Source organism: Oryx dammah, unplaced genomic scaffold, assembly GCF_014754425.2.
Source record: "Oryx dammah isolate SB20612 unplaced genomic scaffold, SCBI_Odam_1.1 HiC_scaffold_7, whole genome shotgun sequence".
Taxonomy (NCBI): Eukaryota; Metazoa; Chordata; class Mammalia; order Artiodactyla; family Bovidae; genus Oryx; species Oryx dammah.
The window spans coordinates 5,604,242-5,630,060 of record NW_024070191.1 but is presented as its reverse complement, the minus strand read 5'-3'; the positions used below and the strand labels follow the sequence as shown (position 1 = coordinate 5,630,060).

Below are 25,819 nucleotides of genomic sequence, written 5' to 3'. Positions count from 1 at the left end.
AGACCTTGATTTTGCCCCCTGACCCACAAAGTTTAAAATATTTTAGACTAAAATATTCTGACTTGTTACTGGAAAACTTTATTGACTCCTGAAATACATGTAAAGATGAGGCAACTTTGCTGCTCCATTGACACCAACACGGAAATGACTGACATGTTTCAAAAACAAAAAACGACATTAAGACATCAAGACACCATAGTCCTATGCATGCAGTAAAAACTCCCTAAAACGTCTTGAATTTAAGGCGCTTGTGCAAATACACCCACGGACCGTCTGGAAGGAAACGCACCACTGCTGGCAGCCTGTCTCTAGCAGACACTGACCGCCGCCTGTGCATGAGCACCCGGGGTTACATCCAAAACATCAGTCACAACTGGCTTCTCATCATACCTGGAAACAAAAGCAAAGCACCCCAGGCTGGCCCCTGCCTGACAGCACTTCCTCCCAGTCGCTCTCAGCCCAGAGAGTAGCTGCTGCTGTGGTGGGCTCACTGCGGCTTCTGCGAGCATTTTCGACCTCAGGACATTCGCACTTGCCATTTCCACAGGCTGAAACACGGCCCCCAGCCACCTCTTCTCCTGTGCCCAGGCCCGAGGGCCAAGGTCACCACCTCTGAGAAGCCCTCCTTGGCTGCCTTCCCTAACCAGAACACTTCTACTCATGCTTCTTGCCACCTGATGTGACGCTGACATTCCTGTGCTGCCCATCCTCCTCATCAGGACATGGCCTCTGCACGTGTGGGGTGGGGGAAGATAGGAGTCACTGCCCGCTTCTCTCCCATCTTCCTGGGAATCAGAGGGGACCATGGGACACAACAGCTGCGTGGAAATAGCTGCTAAATGAACCAACAGAAGGAGGCGAGGTCAGGACGGTTTTACTCTTTTTAGCAATTTGTCTTAACACTGAGCATGTGCTTGTTTAGTTTATGAAACTAAAAAATAAAGTTTAGAAAGAAAAAACTACTGGTTAATAGGGAACGTTTCATGCAAAGATGGGCACAATAAAGGACGGAAACGGTATGACCTAACAGAAGCAGGAGATACTAAGAAGTGGCAAGAACACACAGAAGAACTGTACAAAAAAGGTCTTATGGGCCCAGATAACCACGAAGCTGTGATCATTCACCTGGAGTCAGACATCACGGACCGCAAAGTCAAGTGGGCCATAGGAAGCATTACTATGAACGAGCCAGTGGAGGTGATGGAGTTCCAGCTGAGCTATCTCAAATCCTAACAGATGCTATTAGAGAGCTGCACTCAACATGCCAGCAAATTTGGAAAACTCAGCAGTGGCCATACGACTGGAAAAGGTCAGTTTTCATTCTAATCCCAAAGGGTAATGCCAAAGAAATGTTCAAACTACCACACAATTGTGCTCATTTCGCATGCTAGCAAGGTAATGCTCTAAATCCTTCAAGCTAGGCTTCAACAGTACATGAACTGAGAACTTCCATACGTGCAAGCTGGATTTAGAGAAGGCAGAGGAACCAGAGATGAAATTGCCAACATCTGCTGAATCACAGGAAAAAAAAAAAGAGAACTCTTAAAAAAAAATCTGCTTTACTGACTATGCCAAAGCCTTGACTGTGTGGATCACAACAAACTGGAAATTTCTTAAAGAGATGGGACTATCAGACCACCTTACCTGCCTCCTGAGAAACCTGTATGCAGGTCAAGAAGCAACAGTTAGAACCAGACACGGAAAGACAGACTGGTTCCAAATTGGGAAAGGAGTACGTCAAGGCTGTATATTGTCACCTTGCTTATTTAACTTATATGCAGAGTAAATCATGCAAAATGCTGGGCTGGATAAATCACAAGCTGGATCAGGACTGCCAGGAGAAATATCAATAACCTGAGATACACAGATGATACCACCCTAACAGCAGAAAGAGAAGAGGAACTAAAGAGCCTCTTGATGAAGGTGAAAGAGGACAGTGAAAAAGCTGGCTTAAAACTCAACATTCAAATAACTAAGATCATGGCATCTGGTCCCATCACTTCATGACAAATAGATGGGGAAACAACAGTAACAGTGAAAGACTTTTATTTCCTTGGGCTCAAAAATCACTGCAGATGGCGACTGAAATTAAAAGATGCTTGCTCCTTGGAAGAAAAGCTATGACCAATCTAAACAGTGTATTAAAAAGCAGAGACATCACTTTGCCAACAAAAGTCCATCTAATCAAAGCTATGGTTCTTCCAGTAGTCATGTATGGATATGGGAGTTGGACCCTAAAGGCGGCTGAGAGCTGAAGAATTGATGCTTTCAAATTGTGTTGCTGGAGAAAACTCTTGAGAATCCCTTGGAGAGCAAGGAGATCAAACCAGTCAATCCTAAAGGAAATCAGTCCTGAATAATCATTGGAAGGACTGATGCTGAAGCTCCAATACTTTGCCCACCTGATGCAAAGAGCCAACTCACTGGAAAAGACCCTGATTCTGGGAAAGACCAAGAGCAGGAGGAGTGGGCAACAGAGGATGAGACGGTTGGATGGCATCACCAACTCAATGGACCTGAGGTTGAGCAAACCCTGGGAAATAGAAAGGACAGGGAAACCTGGTGTGCTGCAGTCCATGGGGTCATGGAGTCAGACAGGACTGATCGCATGAATGACGACGACTTCAAAGGTTACTTTTTAAAAAATCAGGTTTCTCCCTCCATGTACTTTTCTACTAACATTTGAGTCTCTCAGTAACTTGTTCTCACAAGCTCTACAGCACATCTTAGACACTACCAAGGGCAATGAGTAAAAGTAAACAGAAAGCATAAATTGAAAAAAAACTTTTATTTCAACATCAGGATTTGGAGAGGCACAGCTTCATGTACAGCCTGGGCTTTGCTGCTCCACGGTTTCAGCATCTCTCGACCGTCTCAGATGGCTGCAGGCAAAGAGAAGTTACCTGTGCTGGGTTCCCAAAGAGGGGAAACGCCAGGTGGGCTGACTATGGACCTCCTAAAACATCGGTGGGTCCTGACTTTATATAACAAAACAAAGGGATAGGGTTAGGTTACCAGATAGTTAGCTCTTTTCCTGCCCTAAATTCAGTGACCTTCTGTCTACTGAAGTCACATAAAACAGGGGGCATCCAGATGTCCTAGTGCACTGAGAATATCTGACCCATTTCTGAGTCAGACTGAGCTATTCCGGGGTCCTCCCCGCACCCCATGACCCCACAGGGCCCTGGATGTGGGGTGAGTCCCAGAGGAGGGCGATCACTGCTCACAGTGCTGGGACCGTAGGGTGCTTCACACTACCTGAAAGCAGATTTTTATTTTTACTTGATTATGTTTGCACATCATTAAGTATTATTCAAAAGCTGAGATGAAAACCAAGAATGAGAATGTAAGGTTCAAGAACAGGATCTTCTTAATTACTATACCTCTGTATACCCACTGTTTTCTATTAACTTTAGATCTGACATCATTTTAATGTAAATATTTCAAAAGCACATACTAACCATAAAGGAACAAAAAATAAAGGTTGTCAAATTTTATATATTTTATAAATATATAATAAAGTTTTATATAGATGAGAAAGCTCAGATATAAAAATGTTAATAATACAGACTAAATTCTCTGAGATGATCCTGAGGAGTCTCAACCCAAGGGGAAAATACGCAAAACAACAATGTCCCTTTCAATCCCTATGACTTCTCCACTTTAAAAACGCTAAGATGGAGGGGAAAAAAAAGATGAAGGTTAAGATGATTTCAGGATTTAACAAAATAATGAAGCATAAACTTGGCTTCACTGAAATTTTAACACAATCTTTAGGTGGAGATTTAAGTTCATGAGTTTTCACTTTTGACTGCTGAAACCTATAATCAGAAAGTCAAAAGGTTTTCTATTGTTGTTCACTTCAGTTCAGTCGCTCAGTCGTGTCCGACTCTTTGCGACCCCATGAACTGCAGCACGCCAGGCCTCCGTGTCCATAACCAACTCCCAGAGTTCACCTAAACTCATGTGCATCGAGTCGGTGATGCCATCCAGCCATCTCGTCCTCTGTCGTCCCCTTCTCCTCCTGCCCCCAATCCCTCTCAGTATCAGGGTCTTTTCCAATGAGTCAACTCTTCGCATGAGGTGGCCTAAGTATTGGAGTTTCAGCTTCAGCATCAGTCCTTCCAATGAACACCCACCAGGGCTGATCTCCTTCAGAATGGACTGGTTGGATCTCCTTGCAGTCCAAGGGACTCTCAAGAGTCTTCTCCAGCACCACAGTTCAAAAGCATCAATTCTTTGGCACTCAGCTTTCTTCACAGTCCAACTCTCACATCCATACATGACCACTGGAAAAACCATAGCCTTGACTAGACGGACCTTTGCTGGCAAAGTAATGTCTCTGCTTTTTAATATGCTATTTAGGTTGGTCATAACTTTTCTTCCAAGGAGTAAGCATTTTTTAATTTCATGGCTGCAATCACCATCTGCAGTGATTTTGGAGCCCAAAAAAATAAAGCCTGACACTGTTTCCCCATCTATTTCCCATGAAGTGATGGGACCAGATGCCATAATCTTAGTTTTCTGAATGTTAAGCTTTAAGCCAACTTCTCCCTCTCCTCTTTCCTCAAGAGGCTTTTTAGTTCCTCTTCACTTTCTGCCATAAGGGTGGTGCCATCTGCATATCTGAGGTTATTGATATTTCTCCCATTCTACTGTTGTTACTTTTGCTATAATGACATAGTCTGCTACCATGGTTTTAATTACCATGGTTTAGATAAGAATAAATCTATTTAAATTATATGCTTAAAGCAAATAAAAGGAAACCTAAAAAGGTCTCTTACAATGAACTACTTGCTTAAAGTATCAAATATTTCTCCACAGCTAACACCAGGTAGTTTTTTCAAAAACAAATATTGATAACTTACTTTCACATTTATGTTTTTATGTCTTTTCTTGACAAACTGCATGATTTACACTGCCATAATTTCCCTTTTAAAGTAAACAGCCTCCCTGTTTTAAAGAGATCATTTTAAAAGCTCTCCACTAGTGTGCGTCTTTGCTCAGTGATGCTGCAGTGAGAGGCTACAGTGAAATCAGGACAAACACCCTCTCGAGGCCATTTTTCACAAAAGGTAGCACCTATAGGACTTAGAGAAATGTATTCATAATAACAGGCTTAAGCAAGGAACCTAGAAACTCCATAAGGCAGTAAGCTGTCTATTCCTCAAGAATAAAGAATTTACCATTGTAAATATCAAACATACATTCTTCAAAGTTTTTTTAAAAAAGGGAAAAAGGAAATATTTTGCTTATGAAAAAGCTGTTGTGTGTGGCAGCTGGACGCCCTGCTGTAGACTCTGAGTGGAGAGACCTGTGAAAGGGGCTCACGTACTTTCGCTACTTCCTTGGGCTGGCGCCTCCCTCGCCCCCGTGGATCTTCCCTCAGCACAGTCACCAGCAGCGCTCAGTTCACCCTCGCTGTGCGCTGCAGCGGACTCCGCTGTTTCAGGAGGAGCGCCGTCTTTCTGCGCGCTCTGGGTGTCAGTCCATTCTTCTGTCTCCTCCCTGCTTCCTGTCAGAGGGCTGGGGTCTCCCTGTGGTCCCGTCTCGGGGATGAGTCCGCCGTGGGTGTGCAGAGTGTCACCCCCAGCGGGGCGGGCCTCGGCCCAGGGACAGGGCCCGGGGGTCCCGTCAGCAGCAGGCATGCCTCCCGAGGTCCCGCCGCCCAGCCCCGCGTCTGCCCCAGAGAGTGCAGGCCTCTCCAGGAGGGGGCCGGGCTTTGCTGTGGAACAGGGGCCGACGGCGGGCCTAGGGCTTCTGCCGATGAGGGAGAGGTCAGCCCTGTCCAGGAGGCTGGTCCTCTCGGTCTTGGAAAGGCTCCTCTGGCAGTAGAGCGGAGGGGGTCTGGAGGGCAGCTGCTCCCCGAGAAGCCCCTCCGAGACCCTCTCCTTGAGATTATCAGGAGAAAAGTAATCATCGTACGAGAACTCCTCGAGGGCCAGACTCTTGACAGCGGGCCTCCGCACAGACCGCAGGCCGCTCTCCACCTTCCACAGCCGCAGTCGGGGTGCAGGGCGCTGCCCGAGGGACCGCCTCCTCTTCCGTCTCTTCTCCGAGGCTGGACAAGAGTTCTCCGGTGTCTTTTTTCTCTTGGTTGAGGAGCCCCTGTGTTGTGCACGGCGCCCCGGGCGGCCTTTTGTAGCGGAGGACACAGGAGACAAACGCCTCTTCCCGTCAGACGGCCCCTGGGCCGCCGGCCGCGATGGTCTGGAGACGGGGGTGACAACCCCACCCGCAGCCCCGCTCTGCTGGGGGGTCTCTGCCTTGGGAGGACTGCTGGTGGATCTGCGAGGAGTCAAGAGACCCAGGGGATGGGGAGCTGCTGAGGGGCTGACGCTGCCTGTCTGCAGCACCGGCGACGCAGCACACACATCACTTCCCCTTTCAGGGATGAACTCGCCCAGATCCCTCTCCTGAGTCCCACTTGCGGAGCCTCCACAGAGATCTTCAGCAGACACGGGGAGACCACCAGCAAAAGAGTCATCTGGAAAACATTAATGAAGAATTCACTTTTTAAGGATTTAAATTAGTACAGAAGTACTTGTCAGTACAACAATACAATGATGCTCCCTGAGTGCAGCTCTTGGTGCAGAAGGGTCCTCCTTCCACCCTGTCAGGACGCCTTCCGGCCAGCATTCCCAAGCAGGAACACCGGGCTCCCCGCGGCTCAGAGAGGACGGGGTCGGGAGGCAGGAACGCGCTCCGGACATCCACCCGCCGGGTGCCTGGCTCCAGGAAGAGTACCCACAGCCAGTCATGGACCCTCGAGAAAGCCAGGACTCTAGACGGGAGGCCACCACGTCCAGGCTCCAGTGCGATGGACTCCACACCTGAGGCGACAGCGGGGTCTTAACCCAGCCACAGCGTTAATGCTCTACTTAGAGGGAAAGAATGGAGGCAGCCCCCAGGGAACAGGGGGAATCCCAGCAGGCGGACGGTGCTGTGTCCCCAAGTCCACAGCTGGAAACGCAGCACACATTTAATTATATTAATAGCAGATGAATAAGCTCAGCTCACTTTTCAAAAGGCTGACAAGCAGCGTGACAGGCCTAGGAGTATAGATTCTGAAGCCAGACGGCCTTGGTCGAAGCCTGGGTCAGCCCAACGGCAGGCCCTCGCACGAGCTGTCTGCCTTTGCCATGCCCTGGTGTTCTCACCGGCAGAATGGGGACATCAGTGTCCATGCCACAGGGCTGACAGGAGAATAGGATGAGACACAAACATGCGCAATCCCACAAGGAAACAAGGAAATTCCGTTATAGCTGTCACTTGTTTCCAACTGACATGAAATAACGTGCATCAGTCATGAAGTAAAAAAGATGGGGATAATTCAAGACACGCGGGCAAATAATTTCAACACAAAGAGATTAAAGATTAAACCACACACAAAACGAAGCCTCTGTTTAACCCTAGTATCTTGGTTGTGCTTTGTTATTGTCACTGTGGCGGCTTTCAGAAAACAGTCCGTAATGGTTTACAACTTTTGAATATATTCCTGCCACAGAGCACTGCTATTTACACGGCCCTAACGGGGGCTGGTGACATGGTTTTAAGAAATGGAATATGACCAGAAAGACAACACCCAGGAAAAATGATCATTTAGAGTGAAATAAGGACTTCCACATTTACAAAACCAGGTCCATAATACAAAACTTTAATTTTACCAATTCTTTCCAACACTGCTTCTAATTAGAAATCCTCTTTGTTTTTTATCTCCTGTAGTTTTTGTGATCTATACCTAGTTCCTGACCTGTTCATTCATTCATTACACACTGCGTGAGCCAGCTCTCTCCTGGCTATGCTGGTTCTCAGTACCGTAAGCTCACTGCATAGTTTAAACCACTGTACGGTTTAAACACACTACTTTAAGCTCACTGCATAGTTTAAATCACTGTATGATTTAAATACAGTACTTTAAGCTCACTGTATAATTTAAATTGTATGCAGATTGGTTCACGTACAATTTTTTTTTTTTTTTTTAATGAGCAATCGATTCTGTGCCAAGAAAGCAAATATCTAGGAGAAAAAGCAGGGGAACCAAAAGTATGCTTAAGTCATATAATTTCTCATGCCTTAATTTTAGTACAGCATCTATTTCTGTTAATTACAACACCCAATTTCAGGGTGAAATTCACAAATTCTAGTTTTTAATTGTTTTTCTCATTAGAAAAACCTTCAAACAGGAAAATCATATTATCAACCTTAAATATATCACAGAAAAGAGAATAATTTTACCTGAACACAAAGTATCATGTGAAAGGTTCAAAGAAGCTTCATGCAGAAGGTTCACAGTGTTAACATCAGACTGTTCAATCATCTGGGAGGCTGAAAACACAATCATAACCCCTCATTAACACGGCTCTGAGCTCTAGGAGCAGATGAAGCCAACAGCAGGCCCACTCGTTCCGCTCTTGTACGACACACACAACTTACTCCTTGTACCTCCTATTCTAGACTTCAGCAGCACAATGAGCACAAAAATGACGTCTTACTCAAATCTACTGCTAAGAGTCATTAAAGTATAGTTTATACAAGTCATTCCATAAAAAAGGCATGAACCCCTAGGATAATAAAATTTGGAAGGCATCTGGGGAGTCAGCCACCTTGAACCTCAGCAGAAGCTCAACAGAGGCAGAGCGTTTCAGTCAGTCTCACTGCTCCATGGTCAAAGCCTTTTTTCACAATTATCACAGACAGCTGCCTCTTTGAGCAAAGCAGTGCTTCTCAACCAGGGGTCGCCTGGGCGCCGAGCAGACACCACTGGACGTCACGGGTAGGGTGGGGTGGACAATGAGCGTGTTGCAGGCATCTAGTAGGCAGAAGCCAGAGATATTGCTGAACGTTCTGTCAGGCACAGGACTCTCCAGCAGCAAAGAAAGACCCAGCCCCAAATGTGCAGTGTGCAGAGGCTGACAAAGCCTGGAGGTTTCATAGGGGACTTTCAGGTGACCAGTGATTTAACAAGCAAGACCATGGGTGTTATTTTCAAAGGCCGTGCAGATCAGAAACAAAATTGATACCTTGGTCACACAGACAAAGACTTTTTTTGAGGAGACTATAAAGGATACTTTTCTGAGAAAACAATTATAAAATGAGAATACACCAAGATAAGGAAGGTAAGCACAGAGACAAAATTTTCAGTTGTTTTAAACTGTGCTGAAGGCAGTTGTGTAGCACAATTAACACTGCAAAGTAATGGAGTAAAGTTTAAGGCAAATTACTCCACATACACATAATGGCAAATACACAATTACTTGCTGAACCAATCTGGATATTCCCCCGGGACACTGGTAGTGTCCTACCTCAACAACCATTCCCATCTTTCTCTTACAACAGAATCAAATTTTATTACTGTAAATACACATCCCAGTGTAGACTACACGTCAGTCTGGCTTGCCAGGCCCTGCAGACGATTTGGTTTTGCTGCCTACTTCCTAGGCTGAAACTACTGAGTTCCCTTAGCTATGTCATCCTGAATACCACTGGCCATTCTAAACTTAACTGTAAGATTAAATTAGATGTATGAAAACAAACACACAGAACTGTATTATATTTCCTGCTAATCTCGAGTGCCTTTTTGCCTCTGCAGCTCTTGAGCCATAAATGGTTGCACTTAACTTGCGACCAGGAATGGCCACAGGACTGTGTGTGGCCAGCGGAGCCCGACAGCGGCGGCGGACAGGAGCTGGCGGGGCTGCTCACGGGGACTGGCCCCGAGGAAGGCAGGGCAGGAAGGTGGGGCCCGGCTCTTCAGAGTACCACAGAGCACAGACCTGCCTCCTCCTTTCTCAGGACAAAGAAACGCAACATGTGTATCTCTTATTGGCGGCCACAACTAACCTTATAACCTTAACTGCCCATTGCATACGATATACAAACACAGATTCAGGACAGATAAAATAACTAACCTTAAACTGTAAGAGTAATAGAAGAAAATGTAACAGCTACAACAACTTTAAAACCTTGTGCAGGAGTTCTACACATCACAGGAATCCTGAAGGCCAGAAGGAAAAGACAAACAGGTTTGTCTACCTTAAATATAACGTATCTGTTTCTTACAAGTCACCATATATGTTAAATGATAAACAGCAGAGTCTGTGCATGTTATTCAACAGTCTATTTGCTGAGTGCCTGCTACATAAGTACAAGTGGTCACACAAGAAGCCACAAGAAGCTGGGAGAGAATCCTTGTAACATGTAATTAGCTCTTACAAATCAGAAAGAAAATAATACGCAATAGGCAGTTGTACAAAGATTCAGAGATAATGTACAGAGCATAACATTTAAATGCAGTCAGTGATATGAAGACTTCCAACCTCACTAGCAAACTCACTGGCAACCTCAGAAGCGAATTAAAAAGAGAACTGCAATGTTTCCATCTCAGATTGAGAGAGACGTGAAGACTAAAGCCATCCAGTTTCCCAAGGGTGAGACACTGCAGTTCTCATAAATGACTGGCAAAGGGTGAAATGGCACAAACTTTCTGAAGGGCAATCTGACAGTATCTACCAAAACCTTTAAAGTCTGCCTTCGTGACTTAATATTATTGCAAATACATGAAATACACAGAACCATATTCATGTAGAAGCATGTCCACTAGCATGTGGGTTATGAGAGCAAATGGGAGGGAGCAAGCTGGATGGCCCAAAAGGAAAATGACCACATACCATGCAGCTAAAAAAAAAAAAAAATTTAAAACTGCAGCACTATCTCTAAAAGGAAAAACTAGAAAAATAGACAATGCAACATCTTAAAAAAAAAAGAGAGAGATATTCTACACCAAGATACTTCTAAATGAAAAAAGGTTTAAAGTAAGAGGTATGCCACAATATAATTTAGGTAAAGAAAAATTACACTACTGCAAAGAAAGATACAGAAGCCTAATCTTTTTCATGACTACATGGATGACCCACTGAAAAAGACCTGGAGAAACAAATCACACAAAACTCAGGTTACCCAGGGACAGAGGAGAATAAGGTGGGAATCAAGACGGAGCTTTGTTACAGACACTACACTGGTCAACACTTTATGAACACACGCTGGTGTATTACTTAAAAATTTAAGATAAAAGAAAAGGTAAACTGAAGCATTAGACACTTAATCTAAAGCAAACTTCAGAAGAGGGGAACAATTAATTTTTTAAGAAAGAAAAATCCCAAATATATTAAATAGCAAAGGTATACAACAAATAGGGTTTTAAACCTGGAGAATACTAAAAACCCAATATATTCTTAAAAAATCAGAATAAAGCAGAAGATTTTCTGGAAGAAAGTATCAACAAAGTCTACTCTGAAACAGTTAGAATCAAGAAACATCAGCTAAAACAACTATGTAAGAGAAAACGCCCTTTCCACGATGGAGTCACCTATTTCACAACCCTCCCTGTGTCGGGTGCCGGCACTTACAGGTGGGGGAAAGGTTTTCCCGTCTCTCCTTCATCTCCCGCAGCCTCTTCTTCATCGCACTGTGGTGGGCCCCGTAGAGTTTACCTGTCGGACTGTACACCAGCGAGCCATTAGATTCAAATAAGAGAACAGGAACATTGGTACCTGAAAATGAACAAATACCCAGTTTTAAGTTAAACATGCCTTCCTTCTTCAGCAATGTTATTCCTTTCAGGACACCCTTGTCCCCCTTCCACAGGTTTCCCCTTCCCTGCTGGCAGACAGAGACCCATGGGTGAACTTGGCGGCAAGAAGTGAGCTCCAGAGACCCCCAAGCCCTGCAGGGGTGGGCTCGATGTGAGCCACGCCGGGGGGCAGCCTGGAGCACAGGAGGCAGCCGCAGGCACCGGGGAGAGAGACTTGATCCGTTAGGCAAAGGAAGGACTGAGCTGAAGACAAGGGATTCAGCCAGTTTTCCGGAAAGTTATCGGGCATCGTGCGCAGACTCAACACCTACAGGAATGAACGCTTTCTATTTCTATGCTAAGCATTATAGTTTAACAAAACTGCTTATCTGTATCAGTGATGTGTCAAGATTGGTCTGAAACAAGAAACTGAGCGACCAGGGAAAAAGGTAAAAAAGAGAAATACTAAGAACACATGAAGTACTTCAAAGTCTGATGATCTTTGAATTACAAGAACGTATCATCTAACATCTGACTACTCTGGATAACAAAATAAAAACACCAAGTTCTGGGTGAAAATACAGACAGACAGACACACATACACACATATATAAAGAAGAAATAAAAATGGATTCATTCCAATAGGGTTAATCAAAGACCACATCTTTAATAATCATCCCTGGGGGCGGCGGGGGGGAATAGTTCCATTAATCTGGTGAATGGTTAGTTCAACAGTGTGGCCCAATGATGGCTGTGGTCAAGCTTCCTGCAGTGACTTGTGTCTCTGACCTGTGAGGCTAACACTGTCCCCCTCAGCCACATCCCCAGGATGCAAGAGCCAGCCAGCAAGCAAGGCCACAGCACAGACATCATTAAGGGCATGCTGGCCTCTCAGCTTACCCAGAGTGGTTTTCTGCTGTTGCAGCTCTTTAGCCATTTTCTCAAATTTCCTTTGCAGTCTTTTATCGTTTTCTGGTGTTCTGGGAATAAAATCTTTGGGCTGCATACACTTGCGCTGCACAAGAAGAACATAAAAATTAACACCTCACTGCAACTGTGCAAGACAGGAAAAGAAACCTTTCACACACATTGCTGTTATCTTTCGTAATATCAATAATAAAACCTTCTTAGAGAGGTATTTCTTGCACTATATGTTATAGTATTTATTCTTCCTACAACTGTGAGAACATGGACAGAATTAAGATTGAATAAAACGCTGCTGCTGCTAAGTCGCTTCAGTCGTGTCCGACTCTGTGCGACCCCAAAGACGGCAGCCTACCAGGCTCCTCCGTCCCTGGGATTCTCCAGGCAAGAACATTGGAGTGGGTTGCCATTTCCTTCTCCAGAATAAAGCGCTATATGGGCCTTTTCAGGTGGCTCAGTAGTACAGAATCTGCCTGTCAAAGCAGGAGATGTGGGCTCCATCCCTGAGTTGGGAAGATGCCCTGGAGGAGGAAATGGCAATCCACTCCAGTATTCTTGCCTGGGAAATCCCATGGACAAAAAAAGCATCGCTGGCTACAGTCCCTGGGGTCGCAAAGAGTCGGACATGAGTGAATAACTGAGCACCTAGGCAAAGAGCTATATGCTACATAGCTACATTTTCTGAGGCATTTTCAGGGTCTTTGCATCGTTTCCATGAGGATTCTTAAAATTAGTCTCTTTTTCCTAACTTTTGCTACTTTTATGTCATTCACTCCTGCCCCCGCCAAAAAAATCATGACATGGTAAAATGACACAAAAGGAATTATTTTATAACTAGCAAAGAAGAGAACCATTATTTAATCTTGTCTTACTGTCGTTAAGTCACAGTAACTCCATTCGGCCAGTAACTACACACCCGAAGTGCAACAAACGAGGAAGCCTGGGGCTCATATCCAAGGAAGTCACTTCTCAGCCCAATGGGCTCACGCGGATCCCAGTCTGATCCCTCTTGTCCCAATCTACAGGAAGAACTACTTACTCAGCATTCAAGGCTGGTGCCACACTGTGCTCTCAACTGGCACCCTGTTCAATTCCTTAATAACTCACTCATTCATCATTTAACAAAAAGGTTACTATGTCAGACACTGGTCTTAAAACAGAAAGATTCTTGCCATCAAGGAGCTTATTCTCTGAAGGAGTGACAGAAAATATACATAACAAATGAATCAAACAGCATGCGTGTCAGAAGGATTAATTCCAGCAGGCCTGAGGCTGGCCTGTGCTGTTTCTGCCAAAGTAGCCGCATAGAATCCAGGTCCTGAGCAGCAGTCAGCTTTGCGACTCTGGGCCCCTGGCAGTGGGGGCGTGCGCACCTGGAGGCGGCCAGCCCCGCACTTTCCGGGGACACAGCGACAATGTGGGCAGGCGACGAGCAGAACGTAGAGACCCCAGGGACCCCAGGTGCCGCAGGTCCCGAAGCACTGCCACCCACGAGGGGCCCCGTGCATCCATGAGACCAACTGCCCCTAGCTAGACAGTACGTTAGAAGGGGTGAGTGTTGCAAGAAGGAGAAAGGCAGGGGAGGGTCAGGACCCGCCTCTGTAAACGGGAGTCAGAGGGCCGCTCCCTGAGGCGCCTCCACCGGACTCAGAGAACCAGCTGCAGGCGGATGAGGGAAGCATGTTCAGACAGAGAAACAGACGGTGCGATGGCTCTAACAAGTGCACCCAGTGAGTGTGAAGCACAGCAAGCAGGAGGCTCATGCCGGCAGCAGGGAGGGAGTGCAGCAGAGCCTCCCCAGAGGCCGGATGACAGGCCTGGAGTCAGGCTTAAGCTGCACCTGTACTTGGGAGGGGCAGCAAAGGGAATGCCTTCAGCAATGAAGAAATCCTTCAGTGGCGAAGGGTGTGAGCAGACATCATTAATGCTTCAGATTAGGAAAGACTTAACAGATGAGTAATATTCAGCACAGGTCAGTGCCACAAAATAAGCACCCTTGTACACTACTGGCGGAACTGCGTAACTCCACTTCTAGATATTCCACTTGGAGAAATAAACTCAAACAGGTTACACGAACCATGTAATTAGGAAAAATCGTCAATGATCTAAGGGTGCCTGAACCCAAGGGATGTTCATGCTCTTTAACACAAAGCAGAAGACAGTGGAGCCACATACACACACTGACATGAGAACACACAGTCTAGGCGAGGAAGAAAAAGTAACCCACCAAGCAGTACATGTAACATAGTAGAGCCTGGCTCACATAAAACCTATGCACCCACACACATGTGTGAAACACATGTACCAAAGATCATACAACCTGCAAGAACCCAAATCAAACTGAAAAACAATCTTTGAGGAAAGGGAAATTAGGAGAAATCTGCCTGATCTGAGTTTACTCAATGCATGTAATGAAAATGTGCTTTTATTGTCAATGTTTAATATAAACACTTGTTTTTAAAACAGTAGACACAGCTACTGCAGGTCTACCATAGAGTCACTACCATCCGGCGCGATCTGGACAGACACTGAAGTTTTCAGCCCTGCGTGAGCGTGTTCCAGGTTGTCTGAGAAGAAATGTGAAAGAGATACAGGATTTACCATTTTCAGAAACCGTGCGGACATCCATGGGAATGTCTCCCCCAGGCTACAGGAAATACATAGCTCTCCTCTGCCTGACTCAGTTTGGAGTCTGCTAATCTCTCCAACAGGGATTCTCACGTGACAACAAACTGACATTTCACAGTCAACAGTTCACTCAGATGCAGAAATCAATTAAAACTTTTAAATAATAAAGTGCAACAGATCAAGTGTATTTCACTACAGATACAACTGAGTCCTGAAGTTGTTACCAGAGCACCTGTGTGGGTGCTGGTCTCTGGGCAACTGTCAGCTTTCCTATGGCCAAGCAGTCTCTTCTATTTCTTACAAACTCCATCAAAGCACTCCTGGGATGAAATCACCTATAACCCATTAAACAACGCTGTGTGAGAAGAACATTATCACCAGCAATTCTTAAAGACAATGCGAATATATTCCAGAAAGGTTTTAATTTTCTAGGAGTAAAGAATGAATAAGCCTGTAACTGCCATGGTCCACACTGAAGTCACACACTTACTTTTTTTTTAAGCAGGCTTGGTAGGTGTTGGTTAGCGTTGGCAGCAGGGAACAGCGACTCATCAACGTGCACTCCAGCTGCCCTGCACCTGCGGAACCAAGATGGGGGTAGTGAGCATGTTCCTGTGAGAGTCACCCAGCATTAAATCTGCACACGGGTCAGTCAGCAGTGGGAGAACCCCTGCACGGGCCACTCTGACAGAGTCCTTTAAAATAAGTGCATTTATTACTGAACACAAAAGGCAATACAAATTCAACTTGCCAAAACCTTCTCTAATATGGTGTTTAAGAATGGAAGTGAGAAAGCAGCTACAGGAAGCGCAATTTTTTATGTAAAAAGTTTAGACTTGAAACAACACTTCAAAAAGATCAGTGCCTGGCACTCCTAAAGGCAGAAGCACATGCCATTAGATGTGTAATTTAAGAGCAGACAGGCCATAAAACGAATAACCTAGAGCTAGAAGGTCCTTCAGAAACAGGCCAGAAAGCCTGTCCTTCCTCCAAAACGGCATCACCCTCCTCCATGTCTTGTCAAGGCGTCGTTGCCAGCTGGTGCCCCAGGTCTGGGCCCTGGCCACTCTGGTGGAGCGGCCACCCCGGTCCTGGCCATCCCAGGCCGAGCGCCCACCCCAGGCCAAGCGGCAACTCTGGTCCCAGCAGCCTGCTCCCACAGCTTGTCCAGCGTCCCATCTGCCGCTCCTCCTGCGTCACTCCCTCACCTCCCGCCTGCCGTGGGGATCCCCGCACCACTACCTACTTCTGAGCATTCACCTGCTCAAATCTCAACAACTACAATGATTTTCTAAACAATTTCCTTCCCTATGGTTTCTCCTCTCCTGGTTTCATATAATACTGAAATTTTAATCTTAAAACATTTTACTCATCTTTCCATATCCCAGATCAAACACCTTCTATCACTCTTGTGTTTACAAAATTGTCACCAATCTGCTAAGTCTTTTTAAAATAAGGCCCCAATCACATCTCTGACTGTAGTTAATAAGACTATTACTCCGTTCAACATTAATATGCAAATAACAGCTGAAAATAGAATACAGTGGAATAAAAATAAAGAATGAGGCAAATGTATCTGTGGTGATACAGAAAGGTCTCTAAAATAAGGATGAAAAGGCAATTTTATGAGTGTGTGTTTGTGTATGGTATTAAACAGTTAAGCATTTCTCACTTGAAAAAATTTTGGGAGGTGACACACCAAACTGACAGTTTGTTGTTGTTTAGTCACTAAGCTGTGCCCAACTCTTCTGTGACCTCATGGACTATAGCCTCCCAGGCTCCTCTGTCCACGGGGTTCGCCGGGCAAGAATACTAGAGTGCGTGGCAATTCCCTTCTCCAGAGGATCTTCCCAACTCAGATCGAACCTGCGTCTCCTGCACTGGCAGGCAGATTCTTTACCACTGAGCCATCAGGGAGAGCCCTCACCGGTTACAAATCTCGAGGTGTGACTTGAGGCCAAAACTGTTTCCGTAAGAATGCCTTCTGCCTGGCCTTTTCTGCTCCGCATCTTCACAAGAACACAACACATAAAGCGTCCTCCCCATGTCAGGCACAGACGCAGAATGCAAAGGACCTAGGAAGTTACCATTTTATTTCCAGCACAGCTTACCAGCTCCGCCTGCTCAGGAGGAATGTCACCCATTTCCCACTGTTACACGCAACAAAACAGACAAAAACAGGTGGCGCGGAAGCACCCAAAGAGAAGACATGATGAGACCTGCGATCATCCTATTGACATGAACAGGCGGTAAGGTCACGACCAGCAGTGGTGTGTGGCTCAGCCAGGCCCTGAGAGCCTCCTCCAGCCGGTGGGGAGCAGCGCCTTTCCTCCTACTCAACAACCGAGGAAACTGAGGCTCACAGGAAACCATCGGCGGAGTTCACAAAACCAGAAGTCTGCTCCCATCAGCAGCCTGGGAGGCTCGCCCCAGTGGGCAGAGGCGCGCCTGACCCCAGGCTCGCCCCGAGGCAGGACGGAGCGCGCTGTGGACACACTGCCTCAAGGCGCTGGGGGTGAGCCTGGATCCATCAGCGACGCAAGCACCCCATAGGCGCACATGCTGCGGAACACACTGGTGCCTCTACATCAAAACCACGCTCATCAGGCGCTCAATCACAGTCTACCGTGTAAACAGAAAACACTCACCAGCTGGATTTCTGCTTTTCTTCAGCAAAGGACAACAATGACACCAACTCCCCACCTAGTGATTGAGAAAAGTGCTGGCTGCTGCCGCCCTCGGAGCCCTGGGATCGGCCCAAATCCCCCCCAACAAGTCCTGCTCTGGACCCAGAGAGGCCAGCCGGACCTCAGCGCGGCCCCCACAGCTGCTGGGGAACCCCACCCCCCGCACCCTCACAACCAATCGGCAAGTCATTCTGCACAAGGGCCTGAATCCCTGCGCGGAAGGGCTGGGCCCTGAGGGGGGACCACGAGCAGATCCTAAGGCGAGGACGGGGCGGAGCGTCTCTAGACTGTAAGCGCAGTCCTGACAGGGGGGCTCGGCTCCCGCCCCCACCACCGACTCAGGGAAGGGGCGCGGGGCAGCACGTGGAGTGAGCCTTGACCATCAGCCTCAGTGGGGGTGCGGCCAGGCTGGGGCAGCGCCGTGCCCGCGGCTGGGTCCGCGGTCCAGGCTACTTTCCAGGAGTGGTCAGAGAGCCAGGGTCTGAACACGGCCGAAAGGAAAGAGAAGCTTCTTAACTGTGTCTGAGGGAGGGATACTCGAGGGAAACACCACCAGTGACAGAAGAGTGCCCAGAGGCCGGCTCGGTGGTCCGGCGTCCTGCGCTGCACCTGCGCGTGCGCACCTAGCAGCAAAGGCCCTCTCCCGTGAGCTCTGCGCTCCAGATGCACACAGGCCAGCCCACCGGCCAGCTCCGGCCTTCTCCCAGGAGGCAGCACTTTATTATGGTCACTCCTGCTCACTGATCTTCAAACTAGAGGATGTGTGCGCCTGGAAGACATGAAAACTTTTTAAACAGTAAGCAGACAGGGAGAGTTTGAGGCAGTAAACAGCAATCCCTGCCTTCCATCAGCTCCTGCTGCAGCCTGAGCTCAGGCCTAGAACCCCCGAGGCTCTGCCCCTCTCCGCTGCGCCCCCTCACCCTGTCAGGCCATGCTGACCCCCTGGACTCCCCACCAGAAGCCCCCACACCCCAGCCTTCTCACCCCAGGGCCTTTGGAATTGCCCTTAAAAGGCTGACCAACTCCACCTGAACTGCGTCAGGGCATATGCTGGAGAGTAAAAGCTTCTGGCACAACAGAAGGAGGGACAGGGGACCCCACAAATCTGATGACTCTCCTCCTTAATTTAGTGAATCCTAGGACACCTGCCTGGGCCCATCACACATATTTCTGTCAAGAGTGAATCTTTAAATGAGGTGCTCTGGCCAAGGCCGAAGCTGAGACACACTGCAAAGAGGAGAGGGGACCACCCTGCCTTTTCAGTCCCCCAAACGCAGCAGCGAGGACTTAGGGGGACCCAGGACAGCAAAGCAAGTGTCTGATGGAGTGGCCTTGCCCCCTACACATGAAACGACAAAACTGCTGAGCAATCTCAATGCCCACGCAGGAGGTGTCATGAGCTGGCAGGAAAGGCATGGGCTGGAAGGGCAGGTCCCCGTGGGAACTCACTGACGAACTATACACGGATGCTATGGAAATAAACGCATGGCATGGATACACATCCGTACCACTAACTCTGCCCCGAGAAGGTGTAGGAGCAGCAGCCCATGGCAATGAGCATGCCCAACTCCCCTCAGATTTTAGGTCCAAATACTATTTTCCACTAAAAGGAACCAGGGCTCCTTGGAGAAAAGGCTGAATCCAGGGCTGGGAAAGAGAAAGTACAAGCTGAGCCTGAACTAAACTGTGCCAGAAGAAAACAGAAGTTTCCAGAGAATGATAGAGAAATGATAAGCAAAGACAAGTCACCATGAACGGGCTACCACTGGCCACTGAGTGAGATATGACCCTCTGGATACAGTACACACACAGACACAGCGTGAGGAGGGATAGCTATCTGCACAGTTGGAAAGTGCCTCCCTCAAAAGCCGAGCGGGTGAACTCGTCCCAGGGGAGCGGCCTGGGCGGCGCCGCCGCCACAGAGAGGGCCTGTCAGCACCCCCAAGCTGACCCTCCACGACACAGACCTGGACCACCTCAGCGGAGACGCCCGACGAGCCTGACTCAGCCCCAGGAGGCTGCTGTTGCGTCTCCTCGTCTTTCTCCTCTTGAGCCCTTCCAGACACCATGGGGGCTTCTGGGGTGAAGCCAATGGCTTTCAGGTGTGTGGCTGGTGAGATCAGCATGGATGGCCACGGTGTGGCCGTGCAAGGACGTGTGCACATTGTAGGAAGCAAATGCAGGGGCGGGGGGCAGGCTCTCCAGTGCGCAACAGCACTGCCTGGGCCCCCCAGCTATTTGTTTGTGACTGGTAAAAAAATCTAAGTTTCTGATCATGCTTCTGTGCAAGTTAAGTCACTTCAGTTCTGTCTCTGTGACACTATGGACTGTAGCCCACCAGGCTCCCCTGTCCATGGGATTCTCCAGGCAAGAATACTGGAGTGGGCAGCCATTCCCTTCTCCAGGGGATCTTTCTGACCCGGGGTAGAACCCCCCTCTCTTACGTCTCCTGCGCTGCCAGGCGGGCTCTTTACCACCAGCACCACCTGGGGAGTCAACCTTCTCCAACTGAACTGAGGTGACCGTCAAGCACGACCTTCCTTCTTTCACCTGTTATTTCTTCTTCCTTAAATGTGGAAATGTTTGTGTCCATAGGAAATGTCAGAATTCTATCAACTGCAGTTACACAGCTGTCTGCTCTTAGAAAGAACACACCCAAAATAACCCAACAAAACGGGGTTCTAGTGACATCTAGTGACCTTATATATTTCATGAAAGATCACATTCTCAGTGGAAAACACGAGCAATGGCCTGGAGAGGCAGTTAATGAGACAAACACACGACACATAAAATGAAGGTCGTTTGGCTGTTACCTCCAAGTTTTGTCAGAGAAGATCAGCCTTACTAAAAATCAAGGAAACGCAAATGAAATCAACTGTATCACTTCACCTACAAAGTAGGAAAGATTTCAGGGAATGCAACTTGATAGCATCTATCAAAAGTTTAAATATGTAATAAGCCCTCTAAATCCAAAAGTCCATTTTCCGAATTTAAACCTATGGAAATTCCAACAACACAAGAGACAACTCTACAGATGGTCATCACCAGCTGGTAAATACCAAAATCTGACTGACTATATTCTTTGCAGTTGAAGATGGAGAAGCTCTATACAGTCAGCAAAAACAAGACCTGGAGCTGACTCTGGCTCAGATCATGAGTTCCTTATTGCAAAATTCAGGCTTAAGTTGAAGAAAGTAGGGAAAACCACTAGACCACTCAGGTACTGTGTTAGCTGCTAAGCTGTGTCTGAATCTTTGCCACTCAGGTATGACCTAAATCAAATTCATTATGATTATACAGTGGAGATGATGAAAAGATTCAAGGGATTAGATGTGGGAGACAAAGAACCTGAAGAACTATGGATGGAGGTTTGTAACACTCTACACCAGGTGTACCCAACCATCCCAAACCATCCCCAAGAAAAAGAAATGCAAGAAGGCAAATGGTTGTCTGAGGAGGCCTTACAGATAGCTGAGAAAAAGAAGAGAAGGGAAAGGGAAAAGAGAAAGGGAAAGATAAACCATATATATCCAAATAAATGCAGAGTTTCAGAGAACAGCAAGGAGAGAAAAGAAAGCCTTCTTAAGTGAACAATGCAAAGATACAGGAAAACAACAGAATGGGAAATGCTAGACATGTCTTCAAGAAAATCAGAGATGCCAAGGGACCATCTCATGCAAGGATAGGTACTACAGGACAGCAACAGCAAGGACCTACCAGAAGCAGAAGAGATTAAGAAGAGGCGGTAAGAATACACAGAAAAACTATACCAAAAAGGTCTTAATGATCCAGATAACCAGGATGGTGTGGTCACTCACCTAGAGCCAGACATTCTGGAGTGTGAAGTCCAGTGGGCCTTAGGAAGCATTACTATGAACACAGCTAATAAAGGTGATGGAATTCCAGCTGAGCTATTTCAAATCATAAAGGATGATGCTGTGAAAGTACTGCACTCAATATGCCAGCAAATGTGGAAAACTCAGCAGTGGCCATAAGACTGGAAAAGGTCAGTTTTCATTCCAATCCCAAAGAAAAGCAATGCCAAAGAATGTTCAAACTACCACACAATTGCACTCATTTCACATGCTAGCAAAGTAATGCTCAAAATCCTTCAAGCTAGGCTTCAGCAGTATGTGAACCAAACACTTCCAGATATACAAGCTGGATTTAGAAAAAGCAGAGTAACCAGAGATCAAATTGCCAACATTTGCTGGATCACAGAGAAAGCAAAAGAATTCCAGAAAAATATCTACTTCTGCTTCCGTGACCACGCTAAAGCCTTTGATTGTGTGGATCACAACAAACTGTGGAAAATCCTTAAAGAAATGGGAATACCAGGCCATCTTACACGTCTCCTGAGAAACCTATATGCAGGTCAAGAAGCAACAGTTAGAAATAGACATGGAACAATGGACTGGTTTCAAATCGGGAAAGGAGTAAGTCAGGGCTGTATACTGTCACCCTGTTTATTTAGCTTATATGCAGAGTACATCATGAGAAACGCTGGGCTGGATGAAGCACAAGCTGGAATCAAGATTGCTGGGAGAAATATCAATAACCTCAGATATGCAGATGATAGACACCCCTCTAATGACAGAAAGTAAAGAGGAACTAAAGAGCCTCTTGATGAGGGTGAAAGAGGAGAGTAGAAAAACTTTCTTAAAACACAACATTCAGAAAACCAAGATCATGGCATTGGGTTCCATCACTTCATGGCAGACAGAAGGAGAGAAAATGCAAACAGTGACAGATTTTATTTTCTTGAGCTCCAAAATCACTGTGGACGGTGACTGAAGTTATGAAATTAAAAGACACTTGCTCCTTGGAAGGAAAGCTATGACAAACCTAGAGAGCATATTAAGAGGCAGAGACATCAATTTGCTGACAAAAGTTGTTTAGTCAAAGCTATAGTTTTTCCAGTAGTCATATACAGACATAAGAGTTGGACCACAAAAACAGCTGAGCACCAAAGAACTGATGCTCTAGAACTGTGGTGCTAGAGAAGACTTCTGAGAGTCCCTTGGACAGAAGGAAGATCAAACAAGTCAATCCTAAAGGAAATCAACCCTCAATATTCATTGGGGAGACTGATGCTGAAGCTCCTGTACTCTGGCCACCTGATGCGAAGAACCAACTTGCTGGAACAGATCCTGATGCTGGGAAAGACTGAGGGCAGGAGGATGAGAAGGCAACAGAGGATAAGATGGTTGGATGGCATCACAAACTCAATAGACATGAGTTTGAGCAAACTCCAGGAGGTAGTGGATGACAGAGAAGCCTGGCGTGCTGCAGTCCACGGGGTTGCGAAGAGTCAGGCACAGCTTACTGACTGAATAACAACCACAAACAGATTATATCTCTGCAAGCAAGTATGTACACAGAGCTTCAGTGCGGTACTGTTTCTGACTGTAAAGAAAAGGAAAGCAGAACCCTTCACACTCACTAACAGGAGACAGGCTGCCTAAGTTGCTGGCTGTGTGTTGTGCTCAGTCACGTCAGACTCTTTGTGGCCCTGTGGACTGTAGCCCACAAGGCGGCTTTGTCCATGCAATTTCCCTGCAAGAATACTGGAGTGGGTTGCCATTTCCTTCTCCAAGGGTATCTTCCTGACCCAGGAATCAAAGCCACATCTCATGTCTCCTGCTTTGGCAGGCAGATTCTTTATCACTGTGCTACCTGGGAAGGCCAAGTCACTGGGTAATCTACTATAAAAGACCATATGTATGTTTTAAAAAATGATATAGTACATAAAAATGTGGAAAAACATTTGTAACTAAAAATGCATATGAATGGTCAGTAATGGGCACCTGCTATCCTTCTGCCCAAAGGAACCAGAATAAAGAGCCGGGGCAGATAAGGCCACCAGCAAGTGATGCTAGGATACAGGAAGTAAAGAACCAGCGAGGGGGAACCTCAGGTTCTGAGGACACAAGTCCAAGTCTCTGGCTGATCCCTGACCTACATGTCCATGAGGCAAACAAGTTAGCCTGCAGCTAAGGCTTGAAGAATTGACTGAATCCAAGCAAATACCCAGCATAGGTTTTAAAATGACAGTCCAAAGTTTAAAGCTAAATAAATCACCTGCTTCCTAAAACAAAATCAATACCCTTTGGAGTAACAGTAAAGAACCCAGAGTCTACATAACATTTTCAACGTCCAAAATACAACTCAAAGTCCTGTTACAGAAGAGTCAAGAAAATGTGACACATTCTTAAGGAACAAAGAAAACAAACCAACAGCCACCAACCTCAAGATGCTGAAATGATCAGACAAGGAATTTCTATAAGCATCTTCTGCCACAGAATGGAAAATACATGTGTAATGAAAGATGAGAAAAGGAGAGAGAGGAAATCTCAGCTAAGAAACAAAACATGCAAACATAAGAAAGAACCAGTGGAAATGTTAGAAATGAAAAATATCTGAAACACATTTAGTAAATAGACTTAATGACAGGATGGAACTGATAAGAGAAAAGAGTCAATGAAACGTGTGGGAAAATTTCAAAAGCTGTATTACACCGGAGGGACTGGCAAACGACAGCCTACAGGCCACCTGGCCCGTGACCAGGTTTTGTTATAAAGTTTCATTTTTTACACTCGTTTGTTTGCTCTTCTCCAAGGATCTTCCCACACCAGGGCAGGGAGCACTTGAATATAGACCACAAAGCCTAAAGTATTTACTATCTGGCTCTTTACAAGAAAGCTTAGCCAATTCCTGATATCCAGCTAATTAAAGTAGTACCAGAAAAAGAGGCAAAAGAGATAATCTGAAGAAACAACAGCCCAAATTTATGCTTTTAGATGAAATATATAACCTTATATCATTAAAAAAAAAAAACTCCGCAAAATCTTCACAGAATAAATTTAAAGGCACCACATCCAGACCCTTAAACTTCTGAAAACCAAAGATGAGAAAACCTTGAAAGAAGCCACACAAAAAGATACAGTACTCATGGTGGAGAATTATTTGCATGACTACAGGCTTCTTATGAGGACAGAGACTCAGGCGAAACACCTTTTAAGCAGTGGAAAACAGAAGCAAAAAACAAAAATACTGTCAACCTAGAATTGTATAACCACTGAAAACATTATTCACAAACAAATAGGGACATCTTCAGATACAGAAAACCACAGAAATCTGTTATTACCTGATAAAAAGAAATGCCAGACTGCCAAGATTAAAGGGAGAAATAAATAATTTAACAGAAACACTTGGCAAATGCAACACCCCAATCAACAATGTATAGAACAATTAAACAGATCAAGAAAGAAAGAAAAACACTTCAGTTCAGTTCAGTCTCTCAGTCACGTCTGACTCTTTGTGACTCCATGGACTGTAGCATGCCAGGCTTCCCTGTCCATCACCAAGTCCCGGAGCTTACTCAAACTCATGTCCATCAAGTCGGTGATGTCATCCAACCATCCCATCTTTTGTCATCCCCTTCTCCTGCCTTCAATCTTTCCCAGCATCAGGGTCTTTTCAAATGAGTCAGTTCTTCACATCAGGTGGCCAAAGTATTGGAGCTTCAGTATCAGTCCTTTCAATGAATATTCAGGCCTGATTTGCTTTAGAATTAACTGGCTTGATCTCCTTGCGGTCCAAGAGACTCTCAAAAGTCTTCTCCAACACCACAGTTCAAAAGCATCAATTCTTCAGTGCTCAGTCTTCTTTATGGTCCAAGTCTCACATGCATACATGACTACTGGAAAAACCATAGCTTTGACTAGACAGACCTTTGTCAGCAAAGTAATGTCTCTGCTTTTTAAATGCGGTCTTGGTTTGTCATAGCTTTTCTTCAAAGGAGCAAGCGTCTTTTAATTTCATGGCTGCAGTCACCATCTGCAGTGATTTTGGAGCCGAAGAAAATAAAGTTAGTTTCCATTGTTTTCCCATCTATTTGTCATGAAGTGACAGGACCAGATGCCATGATCTTAGTCTTCTGCATGTTGAGAAAAAGCCAGCCTTTTCACTCTCATCAAGAGGCTTTTTAGTTCCTCTTCCCTCTCTG

The 25,819-nt window shown here is 46.0% G+C and overlaps 1 protein-coding gene across 5 annotated transcripts in view; it reads right to left on the bottom strand.

The window, feature by feature from the left end:
* Positions 1 to 25,819, bottom strand: part of MCPH1 (microcephalin 1) — a 225,654-nt gene that overhangs the window by 187,100 nt on the left and 12,735 nt on the right. For 4 of the 5 annotated variants that reach the window (XM_040243210.1, XM_040243212.1, XM_040243209.1 and 1 more), the window contains exons 4-8: positions 15,615 to 15,702; positions 12,473 to 12,587; positions 11,409 to 11,552; positions 8,239 to 8,328; positions 5,336 to 6,487 (exon numbers count right to left, since the gene is read on the bottom strand). In XM_040243210.1, coding sequence (XP_040099144.1) covers positions 5,336 to 6,487; positions 8,239 to 8,328; positions 11,409 to 11,552; positions 12,473 to 12,587; positions 15,615 to 15,702 — 1,589 coding nt within the window. Of the gene's footprint in view, positions 1 to 5,335; positions 6,488 to 8,238; positions 8,329 to 11,408; positions 11,553 to 12,472; positions 12,588 to 15,610; positions 15,703 to 25,819 lie in introns of all 5 variants that reach the window. The other variant, XM_040243213.1, reaches the window with a different exon arrangement.